The 27,068-nt window shown below is 37.8% G+C and overlaps 1 protein-coding gene across 4 annotated transcripts in view; it reads right to left on the bottom strand.

Moving 5' to 3' along the window:
- The window catches only part of LOC118738076 (baculoviral IAP repeat-containing protein 6), a 145,000-nt gene extending 118,029 nt beyond the window's left edge, over positions 1-26,971 (bottom strand). For 2 of the 4 annotated variants that reach the window (XM_036468989.1, XM_036468990.1), the window contains exons 1-8: positions 26,616-26,971; positions 24,921-25,234; positions 23,801-24,827; positions 22,627-23,418; positions 21,547-22,549; positions 12,844-13,076; positions 12,552-12,773; positions 12,156-12,320 (exon numbers count right to left, since the gene is read on the bottom strand). In XM_036468989.1, the coding sequence (XP_036324882.1) occupies positions 12,156-12,320; positions 12,552-12,773; positions 12,844-13,076; positions 21,547-22,549; positions 22,627-23,418; positions 23,801-24,827; positions 24,921-25,234; positions 26,616-26,802 (3,943 nt within the window). In that variant the 5' untranslated portion in view covers positions 26,803-26,971. Of the gene's footprint in view, positions 1-12,155; positions 12,321-12,551; positions 12,774-12,843; positions 13,077-21,546; positions 22,550-22,626; positions 23,419-23,800; positions 24,828-24,920; positions 25,235-26,324 lie in introns of all 4 variants that reach the window. The other 2 variants (XM_036468992.1, XM_036468991.1) reach the window with 2 other exon arrangements.
- Between the last annotated feature and the right edge of the window lie 97 nt (positions 26,972-27,068).

Raw genomic sequence — 27,068 nt, 5'->3', positions numbered from 1 at the left:
AAAAATACGCATGAGTTTTAAAAATATTTGTTTCAACACATTTGGCAATAGGACTGCGCAATTATTAAATTTATTATAACTCATATTAATTGATTAATCGCACAATCCGCTTTTAAGAGCTCGGCGCTAAAAATTAAGTAAAAACCTATAACAAAGCGAGATCAGCTATTTTCACAATTTCTTCAAAATCACCTGTAGTGTCTGAATGATTTACATTTCTGTGGGTGTCATATGTTGAGCTATTCAACCTTGATAACATACTGTTTGATATTGGAAACATTTTGCAGCAGAAACTATTAGCCTTCATATAACACTGTATTCAAACTATTGAATTAAGGCTTTCCAATGTCATCCTATTTCGAATCTTTTTGACAGCTGAGTGGAAGATCGACCTATCTCGGCAGCCAATTCAAAAACGCCCTATCTCAAAAAACTTTTCAAGAACGCCCTATTTCAGAATTTTATTGAAAAACACCCTCAGAATTTGGTTGAAGAACGCCCTATCTTACTTCAAAATGTATTGAAAATGTGCTGATATAGGGCGTTTTTGAATCGGCAGCTGAGATAGGGCGTTTTTGAAACGAATTCTGAAATAGGGCGTTCTTGAAAAGTTTTTTGAAATAGAGCGTATTTGAGCTGGCTGACGAGATAGGTCGATCTTCCACTCAGCAGTCGATTTTTTGTTGAATTCATTACGGAAAAAACGCGCTCAACAAAGCATGTTAGTGCCGCAAGGATGACAATATGAATTTACTTTTATTTCCAAACATTTTATTGCCTGTTGCGGTTTTCACTCCGTAAGCAATTATCCAAAATTCTTCAGAGTCGGATCGAATGGTTCTGAGAAAAGTTATTCCATGGGAAATTTAAATGATTTAAATATTCAGTTTCCGCTGCTTTTCTTTCCTTCAAAGTCAAATAGTGAATTGGCAGGTCCCTGAAACTCGCCCTCTTGTGATTCACACACTTTTCTGGTGACAAAATCAAAACTTTTTTAAAGAAGCCGTTGTCCAGCCACTGCAAGTGACGCCACCGAATATTTCCAAATGTTATTTTGTTATATGTCTGATAGTAAGTAAGAGAATAATCAAATAAAGTACGATTCACCAGAGCCCCGAAACTACAAATTTATTGTAACGAATCCTGGACACGGCGGGTATACCCCAGCATTGTAGAAGCATTGAAGAAGAACATGGCCGGATCTACGCCCCAATACAACTTGGAGGGGAATTGGCGGAGGTCGTCATCGACACAGGCACCTCGAAAAGTTTCGTGTCAGCCAACTCAGCGGAACGCATGATAAGCTCTGGGAACGGGGAGAAGATAACCGTGGACATAGAGGTATTAATGGCCAATGGCACCATCAGCAGGATATTCGAAGCCGCAAGAGCTGAAATTCGCATCGGAAAGTCATACCGCGACGCAGTACTGAATGTCATGCCCGGCGCAGTTGATGATGTCGTACTTGGTCTGGACGCGCTAGGCAGCATTGGGACGACGATTTCCTGTGGCGGCCACCATAACGTACAAACCAAAATACCTACACAGCATGCCTTAGCGACGCATACCGTAGCGCGCATCACAGAGGGTACCGGACCGCTGGTTAAACCCAGCAATAGTTCACCGAACGGCGTGAAAAGTAAAGGTCTTAGGAAAACTAAGCACAAGCAACCGCCAGACGCATACCCACCACTTGTACGGCCTCCATGCGCGTGTGAGGACCAAATATCCCTGAGGAATTTGATCCACACAAATACCACCATCAAAGCAACCAGCACACAATAAACCACAGCAACGCAATCCCAAGCAGCCAGCTACGCATTAGGTCACAGCAACACAACCTACTTTATTTTTTCATAAAATTTTCAATTTATAAACCGTTTTTAAAGTTACTTTATTTTTTATGAATAAGGCTATACTTATCTTTCCCGGACAAACAAAATAGCATATGACGACAAAACATATTTTACGTCATATTCAACGTTTTTCTCTGAATGCATATGGTTTTCTAAATGCAACATGCTATTACTTAGATTTTGCATATATATATTAAAATTTTGCAGACCTTATTTTTAGACCAAAAGACATCTTTTTCCAAAACATGGTTTTTTAACGGACGGGTTAAATGTATATACGCTGCCGGAAAAAAAGTATTCGCACGGAGAATTTTTCACAATAAATGCAATCATTTTTATTTAAATTTTTTTCCCGAATTTTTTATAAAAATATGATTCATACTACAATGAAAACATAAAAATATAGTTTCTAAAACTTGTGCAAAACCCAGAAAAGTTCAATAAATTTGCAACTATTTAATCAAATTGTTTAGAATTTTTTAGTATGCAGTTTTGTAGGCCATTCAATTTTAGTACAATGAAGTAGCTAGGACTTAGCGTTGATTATTGGCAATTTTTTCACTCATTTTCGTCCATAAAAAAAACTCTAAAATACTTTGTTGGAATAATTCAGTGTTGGCAAAATGTTAATCTGATTAACGATTAAAAATAAACTATTAAAATGTTAATCGCGATCGACGATTAAAATTAATTAATCGTGATCAACTGTACGATTAATGATTACATTTTTTTAATCGTTAATAGCTGACTGCGATTAGGATTAATTAATTTTTATCATTAATCGTGAATCCAATTAAAAAGAAAATCTGTTTAAGTTGAGTAGTTTGTCCGAATTTGAAACCAAACACCAGTTATAGTAATTATTTTGTGTTTTACGCTTCTAAAAAGCACAAAATATAAAAAAAATTATAATTATTGTTATTAGAAATACATAAACTGGGAACTTTTACAACCCAGCGCACATGTGCAGAGGGATATTAGAACCTAGCTTGTAAAACGTCTGTTGGTATAGGTCTTAATGAAAATGCACACCAAATTGCTTAAATTGATCAGGAAACCCGACTTAGCCATACCCGATTAACTGGCTTTGTGTGCACAGGAAAATTCCAGCATAAATTAAATAATCACCAAACCTACTTTATCAAATTAAGGATTTATGATTAAAAATTAATTTTTTTAATCGCGATTACGATTAACTGTTTAATCAAATAAAAATTAATCATGATTAACTGTAATCGGATTGAATTTAATCGAATTAACTATTTGATTAAAAAATCAATAGATTAGTGCCAACACTGGAATAATGGAAAAAACCTTCGACAAAAAAATGCTCAAAAATCAACGCGTTTTTTAATAACTTCAAGCTTGCATTTTTTTGTACTAAACTTTAATGGGTTAAAAATCTGTATACTCGAAAAAATTCTGAAAAATCTGATTAAAAAGTTGCAAATCTGTATGCACAAATTTAAGAATCACATTTTTATATTTTGTAATGTAGTATGATCCATGATAAAAACATAGCAAGGTAGAACCGTTCTCTCAATTTGTCGGCCATGATTTTTTTTTTGAAGTTTGTCAACATTTTAAAATCATATAAAAGTGAAAATAAAAAATTGAAATTGTTCGAAATTGTTTTTGCTTGAGATTGAAAATGAAAATGTGTGTGTGAGTTTGTGAGTAAATTTAAAAATTAAATTGTTTGGAAACACGAAGAATTTTAAAAGTGACTCTCAGCGGTTCTACCTTACTATATTTGTATCATGGTATGATCATATTTTTATTAAAGAAAATATGTGAACATTTGTTACAAATTCTGTGCCAGCATGGTACAATAATTACAGGTATTGTCTTCCCAGAGAGCGCATATTCCGATCTGCCTTATTTTAAAAATATCATTGTTGCCCACACTAAAACGTTTACTGTCAGGAAAAAGGAATATTTCTATACCCCATATACCATATATGTACCAGAGACTGGCAAACGATGCTGATTTTGTGACTTTAAGCCTGCTCACATTAAAAACGGGGGATGAACGAACACCAGCGCATAGCGTACAGTGCGTGCAAATACAGCCACCACAAGTGAACGATACTTATAACAGCTCATACTGATATTGACTTCGATAAACCAGTATTCCGAGTGAACGTGCACGAAAACAGCAACCGCCGTACTTGATCGACTGCCGAAAGCACGATGCTGCATTTGGACGGTTGCCGAAAGCTCATTTGGACGGTTGGCGAAGGCAAGACGCGCAGTTCATTTGTTGCAGAAGACGTTTGACTTGTTGCTGAAAGCCATTTCATTTGTTGCCGAAGTCATGATACTTTATTTCAAAAACAATTCAAGACATTTGCTTGTTTGAAATGACCCAGCCAGCAAGAAAACGTACATTTTACGAACATTATGTTTTACGAGGGGTTCTCGTATCGCCAAATAGTTAGAGAAAAGCTCGTAAACGATAAAACAAAAAAAAAATATAATAGAAAGAGGCTTGTAGTAATTTGTCAGCACAAGAAAAAATTTTAGTTTTGTTGACTATTTTTTTTTAATCACAATATTTTATAAGTAGTTTGTTAAATATTCAATTTAAGAAAATTATTAAGTATGTGATTTATTGGCAGACTGGTGCAAACGCCAAGGACGATCTACCACTTTCTTTTATAATTAAACTTCTTGTAAGTAGCTACTACATATGTAATTCAAAAATACAAATTAATTTAACGAGTTTTGCAATTCTTTCACAGGCTGCGCGGAGTAACACTAAAGGATTTAAACGTTTAATTCCCCTATCTCGTAAGTTTATAGTTATTTATTTTTTTAATTTGCTAGTTTATTAGGTCTTTGCAGTTATTGAACTTAATGTTTTATTGATAATATGGCTTCTCAATTAAAAAGGCGTGCGAAATCCGAAGCCTTATCCGTACTAGCGTCAATAAATGATTCATTAAAAAAAAATTATTACAGATGAGGTAGCAAAACTTTTCTCGTGGAAGGGAACTGGTACCAAAAGCAGCGCTATTGGTTTGGCAACGACTGCGGCGATAAGAAGTACGGATCATAATATTATTTATTACCACTTTTTACTTAATTAAATTTTCCGGTTTCCAATGGAGTTTAATCTTTCACTTTATTTTCTTAGGTGCTTTTCGTCAAAAATTTAACTCCCACGAAGAAGTTTTTATTTCCGTTTCAAAGAAGCACTTCCAATATGCACACGACCGGCAAAAAAAATTGGCAGCCTATCGGCAAAAAAGATAAAAAATAAATTCAGCAACTTTATAATATATATTAAACCCCTCTTATTTAATTGTTAATTTGTTAATAGATAGTTTGTTAATATTTATTTATCTGAAAAGAGAATTTTTCGCCATGAATGCAAAGTTTTTTATTCTGATTTCTTCTATAATTGTTTTTTATAAAAATATAGTTAGTATGAAGTTCTACTTTCAAATCAGATTTTTTAGAAAAATTTTAAGTATGCAGTTTTATAGCCCATTTAATTTTAGTATAATAAAGTGCACGCTTGAATAGCTAGAGAACCTCTTTGTTTTTTGACAATTTCTTAAACGCAGTTTCTTCCATACAAAAAAAAAAATGTCGCACATAATTTGCATGGAAGAAACTGCGTGAAAAAATTGCCAAAAATCAACGCGGTTTTCTGGCAACTTCAAGCTTGCACTATGTTATACTAAAATATAATGGGATTTAAAACTGCATACTTAGAATTTTTCTCAAAAATCTGATTTGAAAGTAGATCTTCATACTAACTGTATTTAAAAAAAATAATGTGCGAAAAGAAATTCAAGTAAAAAACTTTGCATACATTGCGAAAAATTCTCTGTGCCAATACTTTGATCCGGCACTATAAATATTTATTAATTATAACTCCATTCAATAAAAGAACTACAATAATTTGAATTAATTAATTGCCTTTATTTTTAGCATTCAAAAACAGTAGATAAAGCAGTGTAGACAAACGCTTTTTTAACGTAAATTAATCGTTTACGAGACTCGTTTACAATTAAAAAACGGACTAAAAATATTCGCATACGAATGCTTTTTCGATCCGTTTACGACTGTTCGTAGGCGATGCACAATTTAAAGCGAAAAAGTGCTCGAAAGAGTCGTAAACGGCTATCATAAACGATTTTTAATCCGGTTTTTCTTCGAGAAAATATCCAATTACGAGCTTGTTTACGATGATTTTGCTGGCTGGGGAAGAATTGATATTTACATACATACATACATACGTACGTATGCACATTCCTCACAACCAGCCTGCCAACACGCTCTTGGCGCCAGCAGTGAGTAAAGTTGGTAGACGCGCTATAAATACATATATACATACTAGACGATTAATTACCCTTTACTACATTCGTCGTGCTTTCGGCAACAAGTGAAATGGCTCTCAGCAACAAGTGAAATGGCTCTCAGCAACAAGTCAAACGACCTCTGCAACAAATAAACTGTGGCGTCTTGCTTCGCCAACCGTCCAAATGAGCTCTCATGCTTTCGGCAACCGTTCAAATGCCGCGTTTGCTAGTTTCGTGAACGAGCATTCGGAATATTGGTTTGCCGGATCAATATCAGTATGAGCTGTTATAAGTATCGTTCACTTATGGTGGCTGTATTTGCAAGACAGCACGCTATGCGCTGGTGTTCAGTCATCCTTTAATTTCTTTTAGGTATCGATACTACTAAGTCAACGCGCTGCTCAGTCATACAAAGCAGCAGTGGTATGAGTTGAGTATGCAATAGTTGGCGTTCAACGCAAGCCGTCTCTGATATGTACACGTATTTTTTTAAACCAACCATCTTGCAGAGAACTTATTTAGTTTGCAAAAGCCGGTAAAAAAACATTTGCTTGTAAATAAATTCAAAATTTGTATGGCTCACTACATTTCAAACGTGTTTTCTTTTGTTTTGAAAAATTTTAAAAATTAAATTGAGCGAAAACAAAAGGCAAAGCCAATGCGAATTTATATAAGGTGGTGTTACTAGCTCAGCTGATTATGTGTATGTGTTTCGCCGTACGGCTTCTGATATCAAATTGAAAAATTGTGTTTGAATTTCTACACACACTCTTACAGATTTTGACAGTTTATACCGCCAAGGCAAAAACAAAATACATGTAAATTTTTGTTTTTGTGCTCCTGCTATTACCTTATATTCATTCGCCTTGGGCAAAGCCAAATAAAAGTAAAAGAATCAACATTGATTGTTATTTTTCTTTAATTTCTGGTATTCGCTTTTTTCAATTTTGGAATTAACCCTTTGTTTTGTCGCATACCTCTGTCAAATTTAGGATTGGATCCTCATCCATCCGGACGGAAAATATCAGTACTGAAATGAAGTGAGCCATAAAAATTTTGAATTTATTAACAAGCAAATGTTTTTTCCGCCTTTTGTAAATTAAATAACTTCTCTGCAAGAAGGTACGTATACATATGTAGGATTAAGGACTACTACATTATTCGTCTTGCTAAGATGGCAACTCTATGAACTTTGAAGAAATAATTAATTAAGCATACCTTTGCTTGTTGCATAAATTTCCTGGTATATATTTTTCTAATATCATTCGTGCAACATCTTTGATTTGTAACTTCGCATTTTATTATATAGAATAAAGTTAAGAATATAGGAAACGAATTCTATACATATGTATATGGTATATGGGGTAGGGAAATATCCCTTTTCGCTAGCAGTAAACCTTTCAGTGTGGGCAACATTGATATTTTTAAATAAGGCAGATCGGAATATGCGCTCTCTGGGAAGACAATACCTGTTATTATTGTAACATGTTATTTCACTATGGTTTAATACACCTTGGGTGTGTGCATGTATATGAATGAGCTAATTCGGTGAAGAAAACTAATAAAGGCTATTTCATTTGATGAAAATTCGAAAAGTAACAACAGTCTGCCACGTTAAAAGGTAGGTGTTGTTGTTGTTGCAGCGGCACTACTAAGCCCCGCCTATTTCGGTTTGTCCATCAATCCTTGTCGTCAAGCTCAACTAACGGTAGGCCCAAGAAACGGGCAGTTTCGAAGGAGTCGGATCAAGAGATAGGGGTGTTAGTTTAGTGGGACTGAGCTAGCATGTGAAGAGGTAGTTGGTGTCGTGCGGGGAGTCTCCACATTCCGGACACTCATTGGGGTCACGTCCATACCGTAACTGGGCCAGAGTAACGCTGGTCTCTTGGCAATTGAAGCTTCGTATCTGCTACAGGTGGTGATTGGGCTCCGATCACGGCATTCATAGGCGGGGAGTGGTAGTAGGTGGTGACCTCGGTGGTACGTCGGTGAGTCCAGTGGTTGATCAATGTATACGAATAAGCAAGGGTCTGGTGGGGTGCTGACGTTTGTGGCATCCCACCGTGGAGCTGTCAATTATACTGTGGAAGTTATAACACCTTCGGGTAATCGCATTGTCAAAGCTCACGCTAACCAACTTAAGCGCCGTTACTCTAAAAATTAAATGATAGAGTTGTTTGAATTGCCAGATTTCGACGACAATCTACCACTAAAAGCTGCAGCTAGACAGAGGGATGAAGTTGACCCAATATTATCCCAGAACCAGGAAATCAAGAAATCAATGAATCCGCTGGAGAAACAATTTTTGAGGAAAATCAGGAAGGGATGGACGACTTTCTAAAAGAAGACATTCAGGGCTCTAAAACAATTCAAGATCAACACCGTTATCCAGTACGAGGGAATAGAGGACAGACTAAAAAATTTGACGACAACGTCAGATTTTAAAGGGGGAGGAATGTTACAAATGGATAAACAGAGTGTTCGAGACTTGATTATTGACTTTGCGTTGAATTTCATTCCTTAAAAGCTTTACACTTTTTGTCAAATTATTTTATTGATTGAAAAACATGGTACAATAAAAACCGGTAGAAGCCAATTTGACGTCAAACCAACAAAAGTCAAAGTTTTCGGGAGAGTAAAAATAAAAATGAGCGTGTGTAAGGAAAAATAAAAAATTACATTTCACTGGTTGGCGTTTTTAAGTAAATTTGAAGTTTATTTTCATTTATTTATTTTCTTTAGATAAAATTTGTTAACTTGTATGTTGTTTTCTGTTTTTAATTTGTGAGTTGCAGTGTTATTGGAGGGACTTTTCGGCATAAGGGTCATAGGAACCATGATAAAAACATAGCAAGGTAGAACCCAAGGCGAATTAATATAAGGTGATAGCAGGAGTACAAAAACAAAAATTTACATGTATTTTGTTTTTGCTTTGGCGGCATAAACTGTCAAAATTTGTAAGAGTGTGTGTAGAAATTCAAACAAAATTTTTCAATTTGATATCAGAAGCCGTGCGGCGAAACACATACACAAAATCAGCTGAGCTAGTAACACCACCTTATATAAATTCGTCTTGGTAGAACCGTTCTCTCATTTTGTCGGCCATGATTTTTTTTTTGAAGTTTGCCAGCATTTTAAAGTCATATAAAATTGAAAATAAAAAATTGAAATTGTTCGAAATTGTTGTTGCTTGAGATTGAAAATGAAAATGTGTGTGTGGGTTTGTGAGTAAATTTAAGAATTAAAATGTTTGGAAACGTCAAAAATTTTAAAAGTAACTCTCAGCGGTTCTACCTTACTATATTTGTATCATGATAGGAACAGCACTTGGCATCAAACGTGCCTTTTCTGTACCTCCCGGTGTATTTGTGAAATCTGCTCCTTTAAAATGTTTAACGCACAACAAGGCATTTCGCTGCAGCTCTGCCCCATAGCTTCTTTCGCAACACTCCTTACGCGAAGGACATTGAGGCACGTTAAAAAAACTAGTTGTACCTGCTTTAAATTTAACACCACACAAAAAGCAACGCTTCCGGTGTTGCATTTTTAACACATACACTAAGTATAAACCGCACAACACTACAAAAATTCAAATATTAATTAAAATTTGTTATTACGGACATTCAAAAAAAACAACGATAAGTCATTGAAAGCGTAACGAAATAAAGGAAATAAAAGAAAAGCAAGTTGAAGTTTAAAGGTTTGGTTCTCATGAGAGCAACGTCATTCTGGCTTCTACCTGTATTTATGTGCTTTGATTGAAAAATTAGTATTTCTATTCCTTTTGCAATTGAATAAACATATCTTTGTAAATCTTCATTATTCATTTAATAATTACGATTTACTACAGGGCCTTCTGTTAAGCTCTCTTACGGGAAGCATTTGGCCCTCGCTGTACAGGTGGTGCTCAGTCGATATCAGAAGGCATCTTGTCGCTGTCCGGAGTGCGGCATTCTGACAAGTCTATAACTTCGTCCAAACAGGCGCATCATAGTTCAGAACCGACCGGCCAATTGCATTGTGTGTAGCCAGCAACGTTTCTTTGTATTTGCCCCAGGTGCTGCCGGCGAGAGACGTGAAGACCTTGTTGCGGCTCTGTATTTTGTTGACAACTGTGGTTGTGAGCGCGGAGAAGGAAAGCAGGCTCTCAAAGGATTTCGGGTTATTCCTGAAGCCTGACCTCCTTCGTTGGGAAGAGTGTTAGACTCCTTGCAGTGAAGAAGCGAGAAAACTCTGAGAGATAACCTTTTACTTTTGAGCAGAAGTCATCAATTCAAGTCCAGGATAAAGCGAGCGGCAGTGACTACCTTGCGGAACTGGCATTTATGTCTGTGGTTGTGGGAATATTAGATTTGTTAGATGATGTGCACAGCGACATTGTGCGCTCAGAACTTATCATAACACATCATTCAGCCCCAGTGCTCCGATGAATCCAAGCAGTTTCGGGGAGGTAGAGAGTGTATATGCGTAGCCTCTGGCCACATCCTACCGAGCTAGTTTAGCATTTTTCTCGCAACGGCATCGCATTCAAAGAGATGCCTTGAGAATTCTGGTGTCACATCGCAGTAGCGACACAAGTCGCCTGCACATATCCCTAGGGTATGCATATGGGCTCGCAGTCTGCAGTGCGCCGTTAGCATCTCTGTTATAAATCTCAGGTTAGTCTTTTGAAATGTTATGAGTTTCCTAAATCTCTTGGGATTGTAGCTTCATTCGCCTGCCTTAGTACCATTAATATGCTATTATATGCATTATGTCAAAGATCGTGGTGCGCACTGGAGTCATTTACCACCTTTGGCTTTACCTCTAAGTAGCGCACATATTTCAGGTTGATATCCTGCCTGGCAGCAGGCGACAGGGGGTATATATACGCGGGATCTTCTTGGAGCCGTGCAAGCTCTTTGGGTGCTGGTTTTCACCTGCGCGTAGCGCGTTGCTCGAGCTGGTAGCCGTGGAGGCGGGCAGTGGTGCCCGTCGGGAAAAGAAGGATGCGAAGCAATGCGGCTGCCAACAACGATTGATGGGGTCCGCCGATTGAAACGGGGTTAAGTCGCCAAACCACAGCTTTTGGTCGGGTAAAACCCGAGTCATTCCGGAACGTAGAACCGGCTGTCGTGGGAATGCCTCGATGTTCACCTGTAAACCAAGGATGTTTTTTCAACTACCTTTACAACCAACTATTCAGGAGATTTCAAGATTTCAGCCCGAAGTCTCAAAAGGGTTGGTTCTCTACCGGATTTTACCATTGTTCCTTTTCCAATTTTCGTCCACCATAATAATCATCACCATAATATTAACCCTTCTGCAATGATTTCATCAAAATGACCCAATTATCATGAAAAAAAAATCTTTAATTACAGAGTTAGGTAATTTTAAATAAGCTACGGCGTTGTCTATTCGTTAAAAGTATAATCAGCTATGGTTTTACAAAAAATACAAGTTTTTTATTTTTTTTTTTGTTTTCTAGAAGCGACATAGTTTCTCCAAATTGACCCAAATTATTTAGTATTTAAGGGCAACTTTCAACCGGTAAGCATACAGCTCTTGAAGATAAAGTGTCTGTATGTGATAAATAAGATATTAACTGAATTTATATCTAAATATTGTTTTTCTTTCTTAAAATTGACTAGTTTCTATCATTGGGTCAAAATGACCCAAAAACATTATAGGAAGTAAATTCCAAACACTGCATTTTGGCCCAAATTATTATTTGGACACTTTGAACTGGTAAGCATACAGCACTTTCCGATAAATTATTTGCATATGATAAGTAAGATATTTACTGAATTCAAATTGAAATATCGTTTTTTTTTTCTTAAAATTGGCTAATTTTTAATATTGGCTAAATTTTAATATTGACCCAAAAACATTTTAGGAAGGGGTAAATTCCAAACACTGCAGAATGGTTAAGTGATTATTCGAAAGTAAATACAAATATTCATATTTGAAATCAACGTTAGAGAGTAATAAACTAATAATGGCATACCAATGTAAAAATCAGAACGTGATTTTGATGAGCTTGGCAGAAACGAATTTGTGGAGGCGGAAGCATTGGAACTTGAGGTATTATTTGTTATAAAATTATTTGTTGTACTGCCGCCAAATGATGATGATAAAGGCAAACGCATTATTCCACCCTTTCGCACAGGAACTGTCATTGATTTACGAGTGTATGGTGACAGCATATAATAGTGATAATATAGCATTGTTGGTTGAATGGATGGATGAATATATGACAAAAGCAAGAATTAGTAAAGATAAACATCACATTTATAAAACTGTTAGATGCCTAAGAAGGAAACGCTGAAGTTGTGATATATCCTCATGATTGAAGCAATAATTCAAAATGGCGTAAAATATTAGACACAATTGGCACACTTACCTCGAGTCTTACTTTGGCCCTCTTTAGCAGGATCAGACATAGTTTTAATGTGCAGCAAGAAATTGCGAGTACGAGTCTTAAATAGTTTAGGTGAAGTCAATGTGACTGTACCACCTTGGTCGCAAAGATCGATGCATGAGGACAGTTCAATGGGACCAGCGAGAATTTCAGCATTGTGAGTCTGTAAATACTCGTCGTTCAATACAGGGTTTTCGTTTGTACCTAATAAAGAAGACATACATGTAAATAAAAATGTATTATATATCAGTATCAGTATAAAGAGACGTATTACCATCATAGTTATTAAAAGTTAAATCTATGTTCTCATCCATTGTTGTTTGTTTGTAATTGAGATGGGGACCTTTCATACGATAGCCGAACCCGCTGGTGTTCTGTTTCAATAATGTTACTTGAATTGCAGCAGGATTATGACACTGCTGATACAACGAAAATTTGAAATCAATATGGCCCAAGCTCACAGGTTGCACGAGGTTCAATTCGATAATATGTTCATCCCATGTGGTACTATGAGTAAACAAATAGGAAGAAACCAATATATTATTGTTGTAATTACAAATGTAAAGAAAAATTCTGCTTTCATAATATAATGAAAGCAGAGATCGCAAATAACACATTCACATATATCTGTACTTATTCAAAGCCATAAACCGAAGTGCTCACATATTAAAAGAGCCCGGCAAAATCCTAGAATACGAGTCGGTGATATGGTCATCCCACACACAACAACAAATTGATAGTATTGAAAGAATACAGCATAAATTTTGATAACTCGTGCGTTACTTCATACATCCTGAAAACACAATCAGTCTTATCATGAGTTTAATTTTCCCCGCCCGATTTTGGTCACGAGCGGGTGTGGTACGGTCGCGTCTGTTCGCTTATAGTTCGCAGTTATCCCACGTTTTGTGCTTGTGAGAATTTTCTAGTGTTTTTTGACAAAGGCTTTTTGTGTGGGCCGCGCTAGTTTATAAACTTTACTTCTATACTTAAATTAACTCGGTCGTCGCGAAAATTTAAAATTAGTGTTAACAAACTCAGGTGAGTGGTCCTGGCTAAATTTTTTTTTTATTGTCATATTTTTCTTGGATTGAGGGAAAAAAGATTGCCTCAGGTTGCCAGCAAAAAAGAAAAAGAAGCTGCCGTTTAAGGCACACGCTAGCAAAATGGCGTCACCGACACGAAAGTCGGTGGCGTCTTTTGTGAAAAATGCCACTAGTGGCACATCCAAAAAAGCTAAAATAACTGAAAGCGAGGATGTCACTGGCTTTTACGAGCTGTCCAAGGGTGGTCTTGTAAGAATCTGTGAGGACTCCTTAGCAGATAATAATGCAAATAATATTGATACGACAATGGACTGTGATTTGAGGTTAGGGTCAGTAGGCAGTGAAGGTTCAGTGGTATCAAATACAGTTAGTGCTAATATGCCAAAAGAGCGCGATAATAAGCAAGATGGTGGTTTAGTCTCCTACCCACAGCATTTTCGCGGTGAAATTTTTGTGCTGGTTGACTCTTCGGCCAGTACAGTTATGAACAATGATAAATTGACGACAGGTCTAGAGCTGTTCAGCCAAATCAAAGACTTGAGATTTAAGGATATTGATCTCATCCATGCGGTTGGCAGGTCACTCTACAAGGTGACTTTTACAAGCACGTACTCTGCAAACACCTTTTTATTTGATACTCGCATTGTGAAGCGTGGTTTAAGGGCGTTCGTTCCTCGGACAGCACTCGAGAGCTACGGGGTCATCAGAGGTGTACCCACGTGTTTTAGTGAGCAGGAGATTGCCAAGGAAGCAATTAGTAATATTCCAATAGCATCAGTTAGGCGCTTCACGCGCAAAGATGAAGCTAATAGCACTTATGTCCCCACTACTACTTTAAAAATTGGGTTTGAAGGTAATGATATCCCAAAGACCATTGTTTACAATTACACCAAACTGACTGTTGAATACTTCGTACCATCCCTGAGGCAGTGCGACAACTGCGGAAGGCTAGGGCACACCAAACTCTCGTGCAAAAGTAAGGCTAGATGTTTGAAGTGCGGCAACCCAGAGTGTAAGGACGCAGACTGTAGAGACAAGTCATGCATATTGTGCGGTAAAACTGGGCATACGGCCAAAGAGAAAAACATCTGCCCCCAATGGGAGAAAGAACAAATGATAAATCGAATTAAAACAGTTAAAAAAATGTCCCGTAAAGAAGTCTTGGATCAATATTACCCCAAGACGAGCAATCGCTTTGACATATTAGATTCTGATGAGACCAGCTTTCCTCATCTTAACAGTAACCCAAGTGAGGTGGTTGACAAGGACATGCATATAAACAAAAATTTTACCAAGAAATCATATAGCTATGTGACCAAAAAACAAACTCCCAAAGAAACCAAACCCCTTAGCAAAGCACCCCGTAGACCCCCTGCGCTGATAAATCCGGTGTACAATTCCCCGGAATACCAAAAAGGTATAGTGACAGAAATTGAGCGGCTAATGGCCGAAATGATCAAAATCACCCAAAAAATGTCTATCGAAAATAGAGACACGCAAACCTTTAACGACATCCAATCAGTAAAAAACAAATTTGAACGTATTTTAAATCAAAGGGATGAGATAGAAATTTCAAACTCCTTCACTAGCAATGAAGATCCTGCAATATAACTGCCAATCATTAAAAGCAAACCTTGACACTATTGAGTACTACCTAAACAAATACAATTTTGACTTAGCATGCTTTAACGAAATCTTTTTGTCCAACACCACCCATCATAGAAAAATTCTAAACTATAGTTTAATCAAAAATTGTCGTAGTGATGGGTATGGTGGTGTAGCCATAGCCATCAAGCATGACGTTAAATTTAAAAAACTTGCTTACAACTCCGAGTATGATGTTTTGATGATCCAAACCAAAAACCTTAACCCAAACATTACAATTTGCAATATATACTTTCCACCCAGAATTAGTATAAATGATTTCAATAATGAAATAACCAGGATTTTAAATTTTTTAGAGGCACATAGAAATATATTCTTAGTAGGTGACTTTAATGCCAGTGCAACCCTGTGGCAGAGTTGACTCAAGCAGAGGCAGGCACCTCATCAGACACATTCAGCAATCATCTTTGCGATGCTTAAATAGTGGGGACCATACGTTCAAAACGGATATTCGGTCGGAAAATGGCTCAGTGCTTGATCTGGCTTTTAGCAATTGTGGCTTGTCATGTGACTGGAGTGTTGATTCCACCAGGATTGGGGGTAGTCATCACTTTCCCATCTCCATTGAAATCAAGGAATTAAGCAAAAATGTTACTAAATTTTTAGCAAAGAAAAAGTTATGTGAATCCCTTAAAGAATTGGTATGTGAATCCAACATACATGACTTTGAAAGCAAAGTACAAGAAGAGATCAAAAGAGCCACTTACGTGACAAGTGGAAATCGAACCCCCAAACCCTGGTGGAATAAGGAAGTTGACAAAGCGTATAGATTCTTCCGAATTGCGTTCCAAAAGGCCAAACAATGGCCCAGCCCTAAAAGTTGTTAAAGATGCCAAAAAGAAGAATTTCAATAGCAAAATCGACCAAATAAACTCAAGTCTAGGGAAAAATGCGTGGAAGTTTGTCAAGACGTTACGTGGCGATCATAGTCAAACTGGTAAGGGTGTCTGGAATGAGGAGTATAACCAAGACTACCTTAATATGCTGAAAGAACAAATCCCGACACATATATCGGTGACTGAAATAAACTGCCCTATGCAGCCTAGCCCTAACCTTGCGATTACATGTGATGAGATCAACCTCATACTTAATAGGAAAAAAGACACAGCGGCAGGTGCTGACAACATCTCTTATAGCATGCTGAGGTCACTGTCTGACTTCACTCTAAACACTTTCAAAACCTCCATCAATGACATTTTGCTGTCCAACCAAATTCCCCCCCACTGGCGCGTAATTAGGATTGTACCTATACCCAAAAGGGACAAAGACCTCACGCAAATAGAGAATTTCAGACCCATATCGCTCATTTCAGTTATGTTAAAAATAGTAAATAGTGTTATTAAAGAAAGACTATACGAATTTGTGGAGTCAAACTGCATCCTACCAAATAACACCTTTGCGTACAGGAAGAACAAATCGACAGCGATGTGCATTAATCACATGCTACACCAAATTGGGGTTCTCAGAGGCAACAGAAAGCAGGTAATCTTGTGCTCCACAGATGTATCAAACGCGTATAATTGCGTCAACATTCATACCCTTCAACAAATACTTGTAGACCTGAAAGTAGAGAAACTCTATATTGACTGGATAATAAATTTTTTGGCTAGCAGGACTTTAAAACTAGGAAACAGTACGGTCGAAATTAGTAATGGGCTACCGCAAGGAAGTGTACTCTCACCAATCCTCTTTAATATTTATACGAAACGGCTACACAATCTATCTGACTCTAATATGCAAATATACCAGTTCGCGGACGACTTTTTCTTTGTATCATCTGGCAATAGTTTTCCCGAGGCTAACAGCAACCTCCAGGCAAAACTAGATAACTTCATTGAAATCTGCAGCCAACTACAACTAAGTTTCAACCCAAGCAAAACTAAAGTTATGCATGTTAGCAGAGGACCAAAAAAGGAAATTAATGTCACTATCGGCCAGATTAGACTGCTACAAGTTAATGAAATTAAAGCACTGGGTAGAGTAGTAAACAGCTCTCTGACCATGAGTAGTCACTACCAAACCACCATAGAGGCAACGTCCAACAATATCAAGTTCTTCAAATACCTAACAAATGTCAAATCTGGCCTACATCCTCAGAAAGCCATGAACATATACAAAAGTCTGGTCAGGTCTAAAATTGAGTATGGATACACCACTGCTGCTAATGGTGCCAAATCTGCCTCCAAAAAAATACTCACTCTACAAAACAAATTTCTCAGAAGATGCTTGGGTTTGACGCCCTCTACCCCTATTCCCACCATTTATGCACTGGCCAATGAACTGCCTCCTGCAGAGAGGTCAATATGGCTTGCAGCGAAAGAACTGGCTAAAATGTTTGCGGTTAATGACCCCATAGTTGCTTCGGTTAGATCCAGCCCCCCTGTGAACTCCAGTTACTCCTTCACATATAACAAATTCAGGCAAATTTTCGATCGGCTCGAACCTTTGGGGGATCACCCCACCTCCACCAACTGTGAAATAATCGACAACGCTTTCCCTGGCCTCAAGGCCACAATGACTGCTGAATGTGGCAATGCTCACTTCTCTAGGATGCTCAACAATTACAAGGAGAGGAGGTTTAACATCATGTTCACCGATGCATCGCTCTCTGACAGTAGGACTGGTTGTGGCATATATAATTACAACTGTGACACTGAAACTGCATTCCACCTACCCTTTAAGTCTTCCACAGCCTTTGGGGAACTCTTGGCCATTGAAGAGGCAATTAATATCGCCTCCAATAATAACTACCGCAAATTAGTAATTTTTACTGACAGCCGTGTGTCGTGCCAAACCCTTAAAAACCCTAACTCACTCAATAGCATTGCTAGTAGAATCCTACGAAAAGTCCACGTAGCTGCTTTCGACAGTATCCACATTGTATGGATACCCAGTCACAAAGGTATTCCGGGGAATGAAAGGGTAGACAGCATAGCCAAAAAGGCAATTGACAATAGTAGTTGTAAAGACTACTTATATACAACTGACGAAGCTATCAAGCAGATAAAAGAAGCTCTGTATAATGAATGGTATGCCGGTTTTTTGGCATATGCAAATGACCATCCCAACTTATATGCTACTATCTTCCCCACGATAAGAGATACTGCATGGTTCAAAAAACTTTCACTGTCTCCTGCTAACATTAAAACCTTAAATCGAATACTAACAGGCCATACCTATGACAAGAACTACCTCTTCAAAATTCAGGCCTATCGGTCAAATCGCTGCTCGTGTGGTCAAGCTGATGGATACGTCCATCAGACCTTCCACTGCAGGCGGCACTTGACGGTTAGATCCGGATATGATATCTTCCAAACGCATAACAATTTTGAGGCAATCTTTCGTGACAAAAATCTAGCCAAGATAACTCAACTGGTTAACTTTTTACAAAAAGCCAATATCGTCTTTTAACATTTATGTTTAATGTACCTTTTGTTTAAAACCACATATGTATATGTATAGTACTGGTGTTGTAACTAGTACATTCGTTTTCATGTATCTATTATTTATACCGTCTCCACCTCGCTCAAACCCCTTCAATCCGCTCGTTGGCGCATCAAGCCGCCGTATACAATGTTAACAAAAGCCGCCCCCAAACTACAAACTGCCCAAGCAATTTCGGCACGCCCAGTGCAATCGTTTCAACAAGTCGTCTAACGTGTCCCAACCTCCACCTTCGATCAATTCGTAATATGTACTGACCTACAACCACACCAGTCAGGAGATAACATACACGGAGGAACAACATACATGGAGGAACGACCTGGCGTATGCGGTCCTAACTCTTAGGAACTGGCCAATAATCCAAAACCCAAAAAAAAAAAATTTTCCCCGCCCAGTTCAGTTGGTATTTCAGTCGTTGTCCTCAAGCGCAACTAACGGAAGTCCCAAGAAGCGTGCAGCCTATGTAGGGTTTGTCCACAGGGACAAAGGCGTTAGTTGTGTGGAGTTTTCCGGGCATGCGAAGAGATGTTTCGAGTCGTGGGGTGTTTCTCCGCATGCCGACTGTCTTGCTGAAATAAGTAAACGGCGAAAATCGTCGAAGACTTCGCAATGCTGCCAAGTTTGTCCGATTCAATACACTAGTCGAGTGAGGGAATGACGTGAAATTTTCGATATGATTCGACTCGCGAAAAACGACTTGACTTGCATTCGACACGACTCTCGCAATGAGCCTGTATATTAAAATACCGAAACTCGAAGAATTCAGAAAATCCATACAAAATCACAAAAGTTCAACTAAATAAAGCAGAAAAAACCTTTTAAAATCTCGAAAAGGAAAGATGAAAAATCTCGAATAGATACGATAAGTTCCGAAAAAAAGCCCAAAAGGTCCGAACGAGACCGAAAAATTCTGGAAAGATCTAAAATAAACTATACTGTTTCATCCATATCAAAAATTTTATAATGCTGGACTTATGCAAAGTACCGCAGTGGCACTATCATCGCAGTGCTGCATCGCAAAGCAACGTTTTTGAAATGAACTCAATAACTCTCGAAAATTGCATATACGATGACTCAAACAAGTGACCACGTGTTGATTTTTTTTTTAATATGCGAACTGTCTTTTGGGCTAAATTTTTTTGGTATATTTCTATAAAAATAGCGTCCAAGCTTTAATCAAAATCATATAAATCAGTTTCAAACTTTATACAAAATTTAGGAAAATTCGACAAATTTTCATAAAAATTTAAACTTTTCCATCTGAATCTTAAGAACATTTTTGGGCATGTAGCTTTACAGCCCATACGATTTAAGTCTAATGAAGTGCAAGTTTCAACCGGCTAAACCTCGCGTTGATTTTTGAGAATTTTCTTCTTTTTTGAGACTGGTTTTGCAGTCTTGTTGCAGTTTGCATGCCTACTTTGATAACCCTACTAAAAGTTGCTGAGAAGATAACCATACGTCTATCATACGTTCGTATCATGGTTTGCTTGCCTTGATTTAATGGAAATAACATTTTTTTAAAATTATTTCAAAGATATGGGGGCTTTAAATTTTTTTTAGAAATATTTTTCATTGAACATGGTTATACCACTGATTTACATTTTCATTTCGCGATTGAGAGCGAAAATTTAAAAAGCATACGTAGACGTAGGTCATCATAGAAGGATTAAGGAACTCCTCAAAACTCAGTTGCCGACTGTAAAATAGCCCAGTAGATATTTTCAGGAGTTAAAAGGCCTTCCTCAGACTCAAAGAGCTCTTCACTCTACATTCCTTTCTCCTTTCTTTTTTGTATGGAGTGGCGCAAATTGAAGGGCTCCTTCTTTCGCTACCAATAGAAGGGCTCCTATAAAAGCTCCCTAAAAAGGACTTTTATAGGACGTACTTTAGAAGGCCTTTGGGAGGAGTTCTTTTAAAGTTGCTTCTTTAATTTATAAAAATCCTACATCTCTGAAGTATTTGCTTAAGGTTTTTATCAAATATGTGTTATTGCAAGTTAAAAGCTTTTTTCAAATTCATTCGTAATGCTAAATATAAATTTATGCATTCGTGTACTCTTACTCTTATTCGTCTTCGATCTTATCTCTGGCTCCATTGACTGCCCATCTCTTCTTGAGCAGGTTACCTTTAATGTGCCTCTCAGAACTCTTCGCTCTCACATCCCCTTTTACGTTCCTGTAGTTAAGACTAACTACTCATCTTTTGCGCCTATTTTTGAGGCCTTGCGGAATTTAACAATATCTCAAAGAGCTTAGATATCGACTTTTCGTTTCCAAGAAGTCTCTTTAAATCATCTCTTGAAACCTATTTTCGTAATTGTACATATACTAGTCACCGTCAATACTTTTAAGCCTACTTCTAGTCTGTAAGATGGTAAATCATAGACTGAATAAAGATGAAATATAAATATAAATTGGAAACGGATAAGGCCTTCCAGACGGCATGCAAGGAAGCACTTTTTTCAGTTGTTGTTGTTGTAGCAGTATACAAGCTCCCCAAAGAGTTTTTGGGGAGTGTTGCTGGAGTAACAGTCCTTGGCCAAATATAAATCTGGGTCGTTCCGGTTACGTAGACCCGACTGTCGTGGGAACGCACTTTTTTCAGTCCTTCTTCTTGCTTAGAATGGCTTCACTTAAGAAGGCCTACCCAAATGATCTTCTGGGAGCAGTCAAATGCATACCGGAGAATGAGAAACATATTCCCATTAACACCAAAGGCAAGCTTAGGGAGGAGCAATATTATTTTTCTGTGTAACTGTTATTTGCGACCTCTGCATGAAAGAGAGTAAAGAACTTAATAGTTAAAAAAAAATTGCATACGCATCGTTATGCAGGCGCCACGTTTTTGTGAATTGTGTGTCATCGCCGTGTCGCAAGTGTTGTGGTTGCTTTCGCTGTTTTTGTGCCTGCACCAAGTCATTCCAGCAACTGGGCACTTCAGCGGTATACAAAGCCAATACATCGTCGAACTGTGTGAGTTCATAAAGCGTGCGCAGATCATCCAGCGAAAAATAATTTGTTTTATATGCCAAAAAATTCGAAGCCGCAACCGCGTTAATCGATGACGATGACGGGGATGGTGATGACTGTGAAAAATTGCAATTATTAATAATACCATAGCCACTAGGACTGCTGCTGCATCCTTGTCCACTGCAGTCTACTTTGATATTGGGTACAGGCAATAATGATGTGTTACTTAATGATTGCTTGTCAATGGTCAACTCCCCAGCTCTAACAGAAACTGAATTAGTCGTCGCTGACGCAGTAGCTCCACCAACATTTCTGCTAACGCCATCCGGCACCGTAACCGATGTACCCCCCGGGATCGAATTGCCAGAGCACCCGCCTATGTTAGAAAAGATATTTCCACCAGATATAGGAGCCGAAGACGCTGCCAAGACTGCATTGCAATCCTCTTCCATTTCCAACATTTCATCGCCAGATTCGTTTTCGGCGTCATTCAAGGAATAAAATATTAAAGAGCCATTACGTGTACATCCACATAATCGGTCCAAGCTTCGACAGTAAGCTACTGATACAAACTGTTCGCCGTCCTCTTCAACAACTGTAATTGGCTGAAAGTCTGTTAGCGAGTAAATTTCCATGCTCCCATCAGCGCATACGACACAAAGCGCCCCTGGATCTATGTGCAAATCTTTTTGTTCATAGTCGGCTACATGAAAACTGGGCAAAATACACAATTGTTGGGGACATTTCGCTCGACTAAATGTGACTGCCAAAGTGTATTCATTTGAAATTGTAGAATCGATGTCAAAAAGTAAAAGCTGGGCAGTTACTGCGTCGGAATTGAAATCAACATGATCTGAAACAATAGAAAAGGTTCAACAATAACATTTGCCAAAATTGCTGTTTTATCTAAACAGAGTAGTTTTGTCATACCCTCCATACGTTCATCATCCAAATCCATGTCGACAGTTGCCATTATTATCTTACTCGCTGCTTCATTACGCACTTTTGTCTTAACCAATTTTACGAGCAGTTGATTGCATTTGTCATTGGTTGGCAAAATCTCAGCAATTTCAATAACTTCACGGCGTCCACTAGAAATACTTCCGCCGCCACCACTATTTGCTTCGTTATCCGAAACAAGCGCATTCATACGCCGTACACTCGTGCAACTTTCAACTACGCAGTCAATATCATCATTAACGGTTACCTTCTGTATAACTGTCCCGCCATTCACATTGCCGTTATTGTTGTTATTAGCATTATCATTGTTATTATTATGATTTTGTTGAGCTGCTTGTGCCGCAGCTAATATTTTCTCCTTAAAATAGTTGGTATCCATTTCAATTTCGTTTGAATTCAATGAAACTGTACCGTCGACTCCTACACCGACGCCAAGTTCAGATCCTGCGTCATGTGATTTTTCTAATAATTGAGAAAAATTACTCAAATGACCGAGTTGGTCCATTTTAATAAGTTCATTTTCAAGTTCATTTTCAAGGAGATCGTGCAGAGCCGACGTCTCGGATTTATCTCCAATAACGCAGTCACTTTTTTTTAGGGCAATTAATTCGGATACAAATCCGTTGCTATCGAATCCATCTGCGTATTTTTCCAAAACAGAAGAAAGTGATTTGTTATCATCGTCTCTTTGGTCATATTTGTTACATAGCTTTTCACTATTGTTGCTATCACCACCTCCTCCACCACTATCGCCATTAGCAGCTAATAAATTAGAACAAGAATAATGTTAAGTTTAATTGCAAACTTAATAACAAGGGTACTCATCTGTACGCGAAGTTTCATATTTGGACAATTGGGCAACTTTGCTCAGTGTGTTTCATGAGGACAATTTTATACTTTGTGCAATTTCTGAGTTAATTATTTGACAAGTGTTAATTTAAAAAGGTCAACAATTTAAATTGAAAGTAAAAAAAGTAGTTGTGTGAGGTTTTTTTTTTGCAGTGGCTTTATATCAAATTTCATTTCATTGCCCAGGGTTTAAAATTGCACCGTTTGCCCAGTTTTCCAGGGGTTTTGCTTTTTTAAATGAGTACCCTAAATGTATTTTAATTAATCCCAAGGACTTGTTTTGTCTGACTTGTACCTGTGCTGCTTTTGCCATTATTAATTGAATGACCACTTCCATACCCAGTACCAATAACCCCAACGCCGGTATTTTCTTGAGCACGATCACTTTCTATGATGTTTAGGACCACCATACGCAGTAAGTATTCCCCGGTGTTTTGTCGGATACTCATTCCTAATACTATCTTTGAACCCACGACACCGGCGCGAAGAGTCGACGTGGATGAACATTGTCCTGAAGTACTTCCAACAAAATTGCTGGTCGCTACTCCGCTGGAACTTCCGCTGCCTTGTCCACTAACCAGGGTTGCAGACATTGCGTTTATTTTGTACTGAGCACGCGCATTTGGCAGTACACAAATTGCCGTCACACGTGCCCACTCATACCCCTCGTCGCAGATATCTTTCATTAGTGTAGCAATATTGAATGAATGCATCTTTTTAAGATGCCGTTCAATGCTCCAAACAGTAATCTCTCCCGACTGTGTGCAGCTTGTACATAATACGTTCGAATAATCACTGTTGGAGACGACATCAAACCCGAGACCTGGCGCAGGAACAGCTGGATTTGTCGCATATGTCACAGACAATGGAACGTTTTGTGTGTACTCGCCCTTGACGAAAGGACACATAGGAGAGTGGCGTTCGTGTTCGCTCCATGGTTCATCAGTTTTCTCCCAACAAACGAGACAAACACTACAGGTGAAACACATTGCTCTATCCTCCCCAGATGATGATGGTTGATGATAGAAGCCTGCTTGCGCCATCTGATCGGGTAAAGCCCACTTGTAGTCCATGTGTGGCCACTTTTCAAATGTCTGTCTGCGCACGGCCTCTGAATGCATAAGAACGCGCTGAAAGTTGCTGCCGTGCCAACTCAAGTCCGGAATACGCGAGCCGGCGAGCAGATCAGTGAGTCGTTCATTTATAGCTGACGCTATAGCTAAGGCGGGAATGTGACGCTCCAATCGTTTCAACATGATAACCACATTGTTTGCGACTAATTTTAGGCTAGAATATGACACTTCCAGACAAATTGTGTTCCACTGCAATAAGAAGGATCGAAATATTTTGATATGCGGAGGTATGTTATGACAAAAATTACAACAAAATATCCTAATACGTTTGATTGAACTTACCCTTTGTGCTTTTATACCCTTTTTAGCATTCGCTTGTGCATTTTTTATCTTCTCCAATAGTTCATTAATAACGTCACTAGGGCACTCCAATCCTTCATGTTCGAGATCTTTGAGACATGTTTGGAAGATGACTGCCTCAGATAGAAGTAACTCCAACTTGATAAGATCATCATTTTGTAAAATAGGTGGCTGAAGAATTGTGTCCAATAGTAACACACCGTTGTAATCCCCACGAAGGCCCAAAACCTGTCCATCCCAAAGAAGCACTTTCTCCTGTAGGGGCATGTACTTTCCTAGCACGTTTCTATCGACATCTAAAAAACCAATTGTAAACAGCAGTACGCAAATATTTTTAAGCTTTTACACAGAGGAAACACAGTTAACGTTTAAAACACATTTACATGTTTTAAATAAATAAATAAATCCATATTTATAAGTCCTACAAACGATAGAATGTTTTGTTTAAAATCGGGAAATTGTTTTCAAATAACAATGAAATTTTTTTGGAAAATATACACCCATATGCTGTAATTCGAAAGTTCGTAGTTAAGAATTCGTAGCTCCGATCCGAAAATTGGTATGCTGTAATCCGATCGTAACTATCAGCGGCGTTGCCAACTAAAATAGTGAAATTCGCATTTCTTAATCAGCTGCTTTGACAGAAACAAATCAAAATAAATAAAATCGCAAGTGAACAGTGAAATTAAAAAAAAAAAATGGTTTAATCATTATTTGAAAAGACTTTTCTTTGATAAGTAGAACACAAAAGATTAAGGGCTGGTTTCTCCAACTCAACTTAACTTAGTTAAGCCAATTTTCTGGACTAAGTCAAGAATAAGCTGTGTAAAATGTAGGCTAACTTTTGACTTAAGTCCAAAAAGTGGCTAAACTAGGTTAAGTTGAGTTGGAGAAACAAGCCCTAAGTGGCCGTTGCACTTTTGTCCCAGGAGGAAGAACAGCAAACAGTTGCTAATATACAAAGGAGGTGGTTCTGATCGATTTAGCTTAAATGATAAAATGTAAGATCCCTCCTTTTAAGGCCTCCATTCCACTAGATATTGTGCCGCTTTAATTCTTGGAACGCTTTCCCAAAATCCACCACATCCTCTTTAGCTCCTTTTACAAAGCAAATAATTTGTTTCGCTCCGACACGAGTTGCTATTCGTACAAAATTACCAACAAATACATAAAAATTACAGATATGTCGGATTCAGGCATACCAAAATTACGAATTTCGAAGATGGCCTACGAATTTTGAAATTACGATACGACAACGCGGATTCCAGCATACCAATTTTACGATTCCTAGCAAAATCGAATCTACGACGGATTACAGCATAGGGGTGATAACCTAGTCCCTAGCTGTGAACTCTGCAGAGGATAACCAATGCTACAGTTACATACCCAGTTACAGTTACATACTCCATGTCACTGAGCTTGTCACAAAATCTTCCCTTTGGATAGTAAACATAAACACAAAATTGGTTCATATAAAAAAACCAACATTAGCTTTTGACACGATTTTAAAGCGGAAAGTTATACCTAAAACTAACTGCGCACTAATACTCTGACGCTCTGAGATATTTTTGCCTTTTTCCCTCCTACACTTTTATTGTTTCTAACATTAATCAGTACCTCTAGCTTTTTTAACTTCCACTTATTTTTGTAAACTTTTGTTTCTAGTATATTTTTTACCATTTCCGCCCAATTTGTAAGTCTGTAAAATAACTCCAGAATGTACATCAAGAATTTTCACTTGATTGCTGGAGTCGAACACAAGAATTACATTCAAGTGGGGATGGTAAGCGATATTACGCGATTCCACGACATTGCCCACATCTAAATATCCATCCTGTTTCAGAATACGTTGCTCTGCTGCCATTATTTCATTGAATATATATTATCCGTTGCAAATACTTTAGATTTTTCACCAATTTCACAATTTTTCACGTTGAAAATTATTTTTTTACAAAACTTCTCGTTTTTTTACACTTCGTCGTCTTTTCTCATTAATTTCCGCGAGCAACTGTCATCGTGTGAAAAATAAATTAATTCATAGTTGCCACAGTTTTCAATCTATATCAAAAATCGAGAGCAGTTCGTTATTTTACCTGTATTCTTTTACTACTGTATCGCTAAAAGTATTGT

Source organism: Rhagoletis pomonella, unplaced genomic scaffold (assembly GCF_013731165.1).
Source record: "Rhagoletis pomonella isolate Grant_MI unplaced genomic scaffold, Rhpom_1.0 Rhpom_scaffold_00004, whole genome shotgun sequence".
Lineage (NCBI taxonomy): Eukaryota > Metazoa > Arthropoda > Insecta > Diptera > Tephritidae > Rhagoletis > Rhagoletis pomonella.
This window is presented reverse-complemented; position numbering and strand designations above follow the sequence as displayed.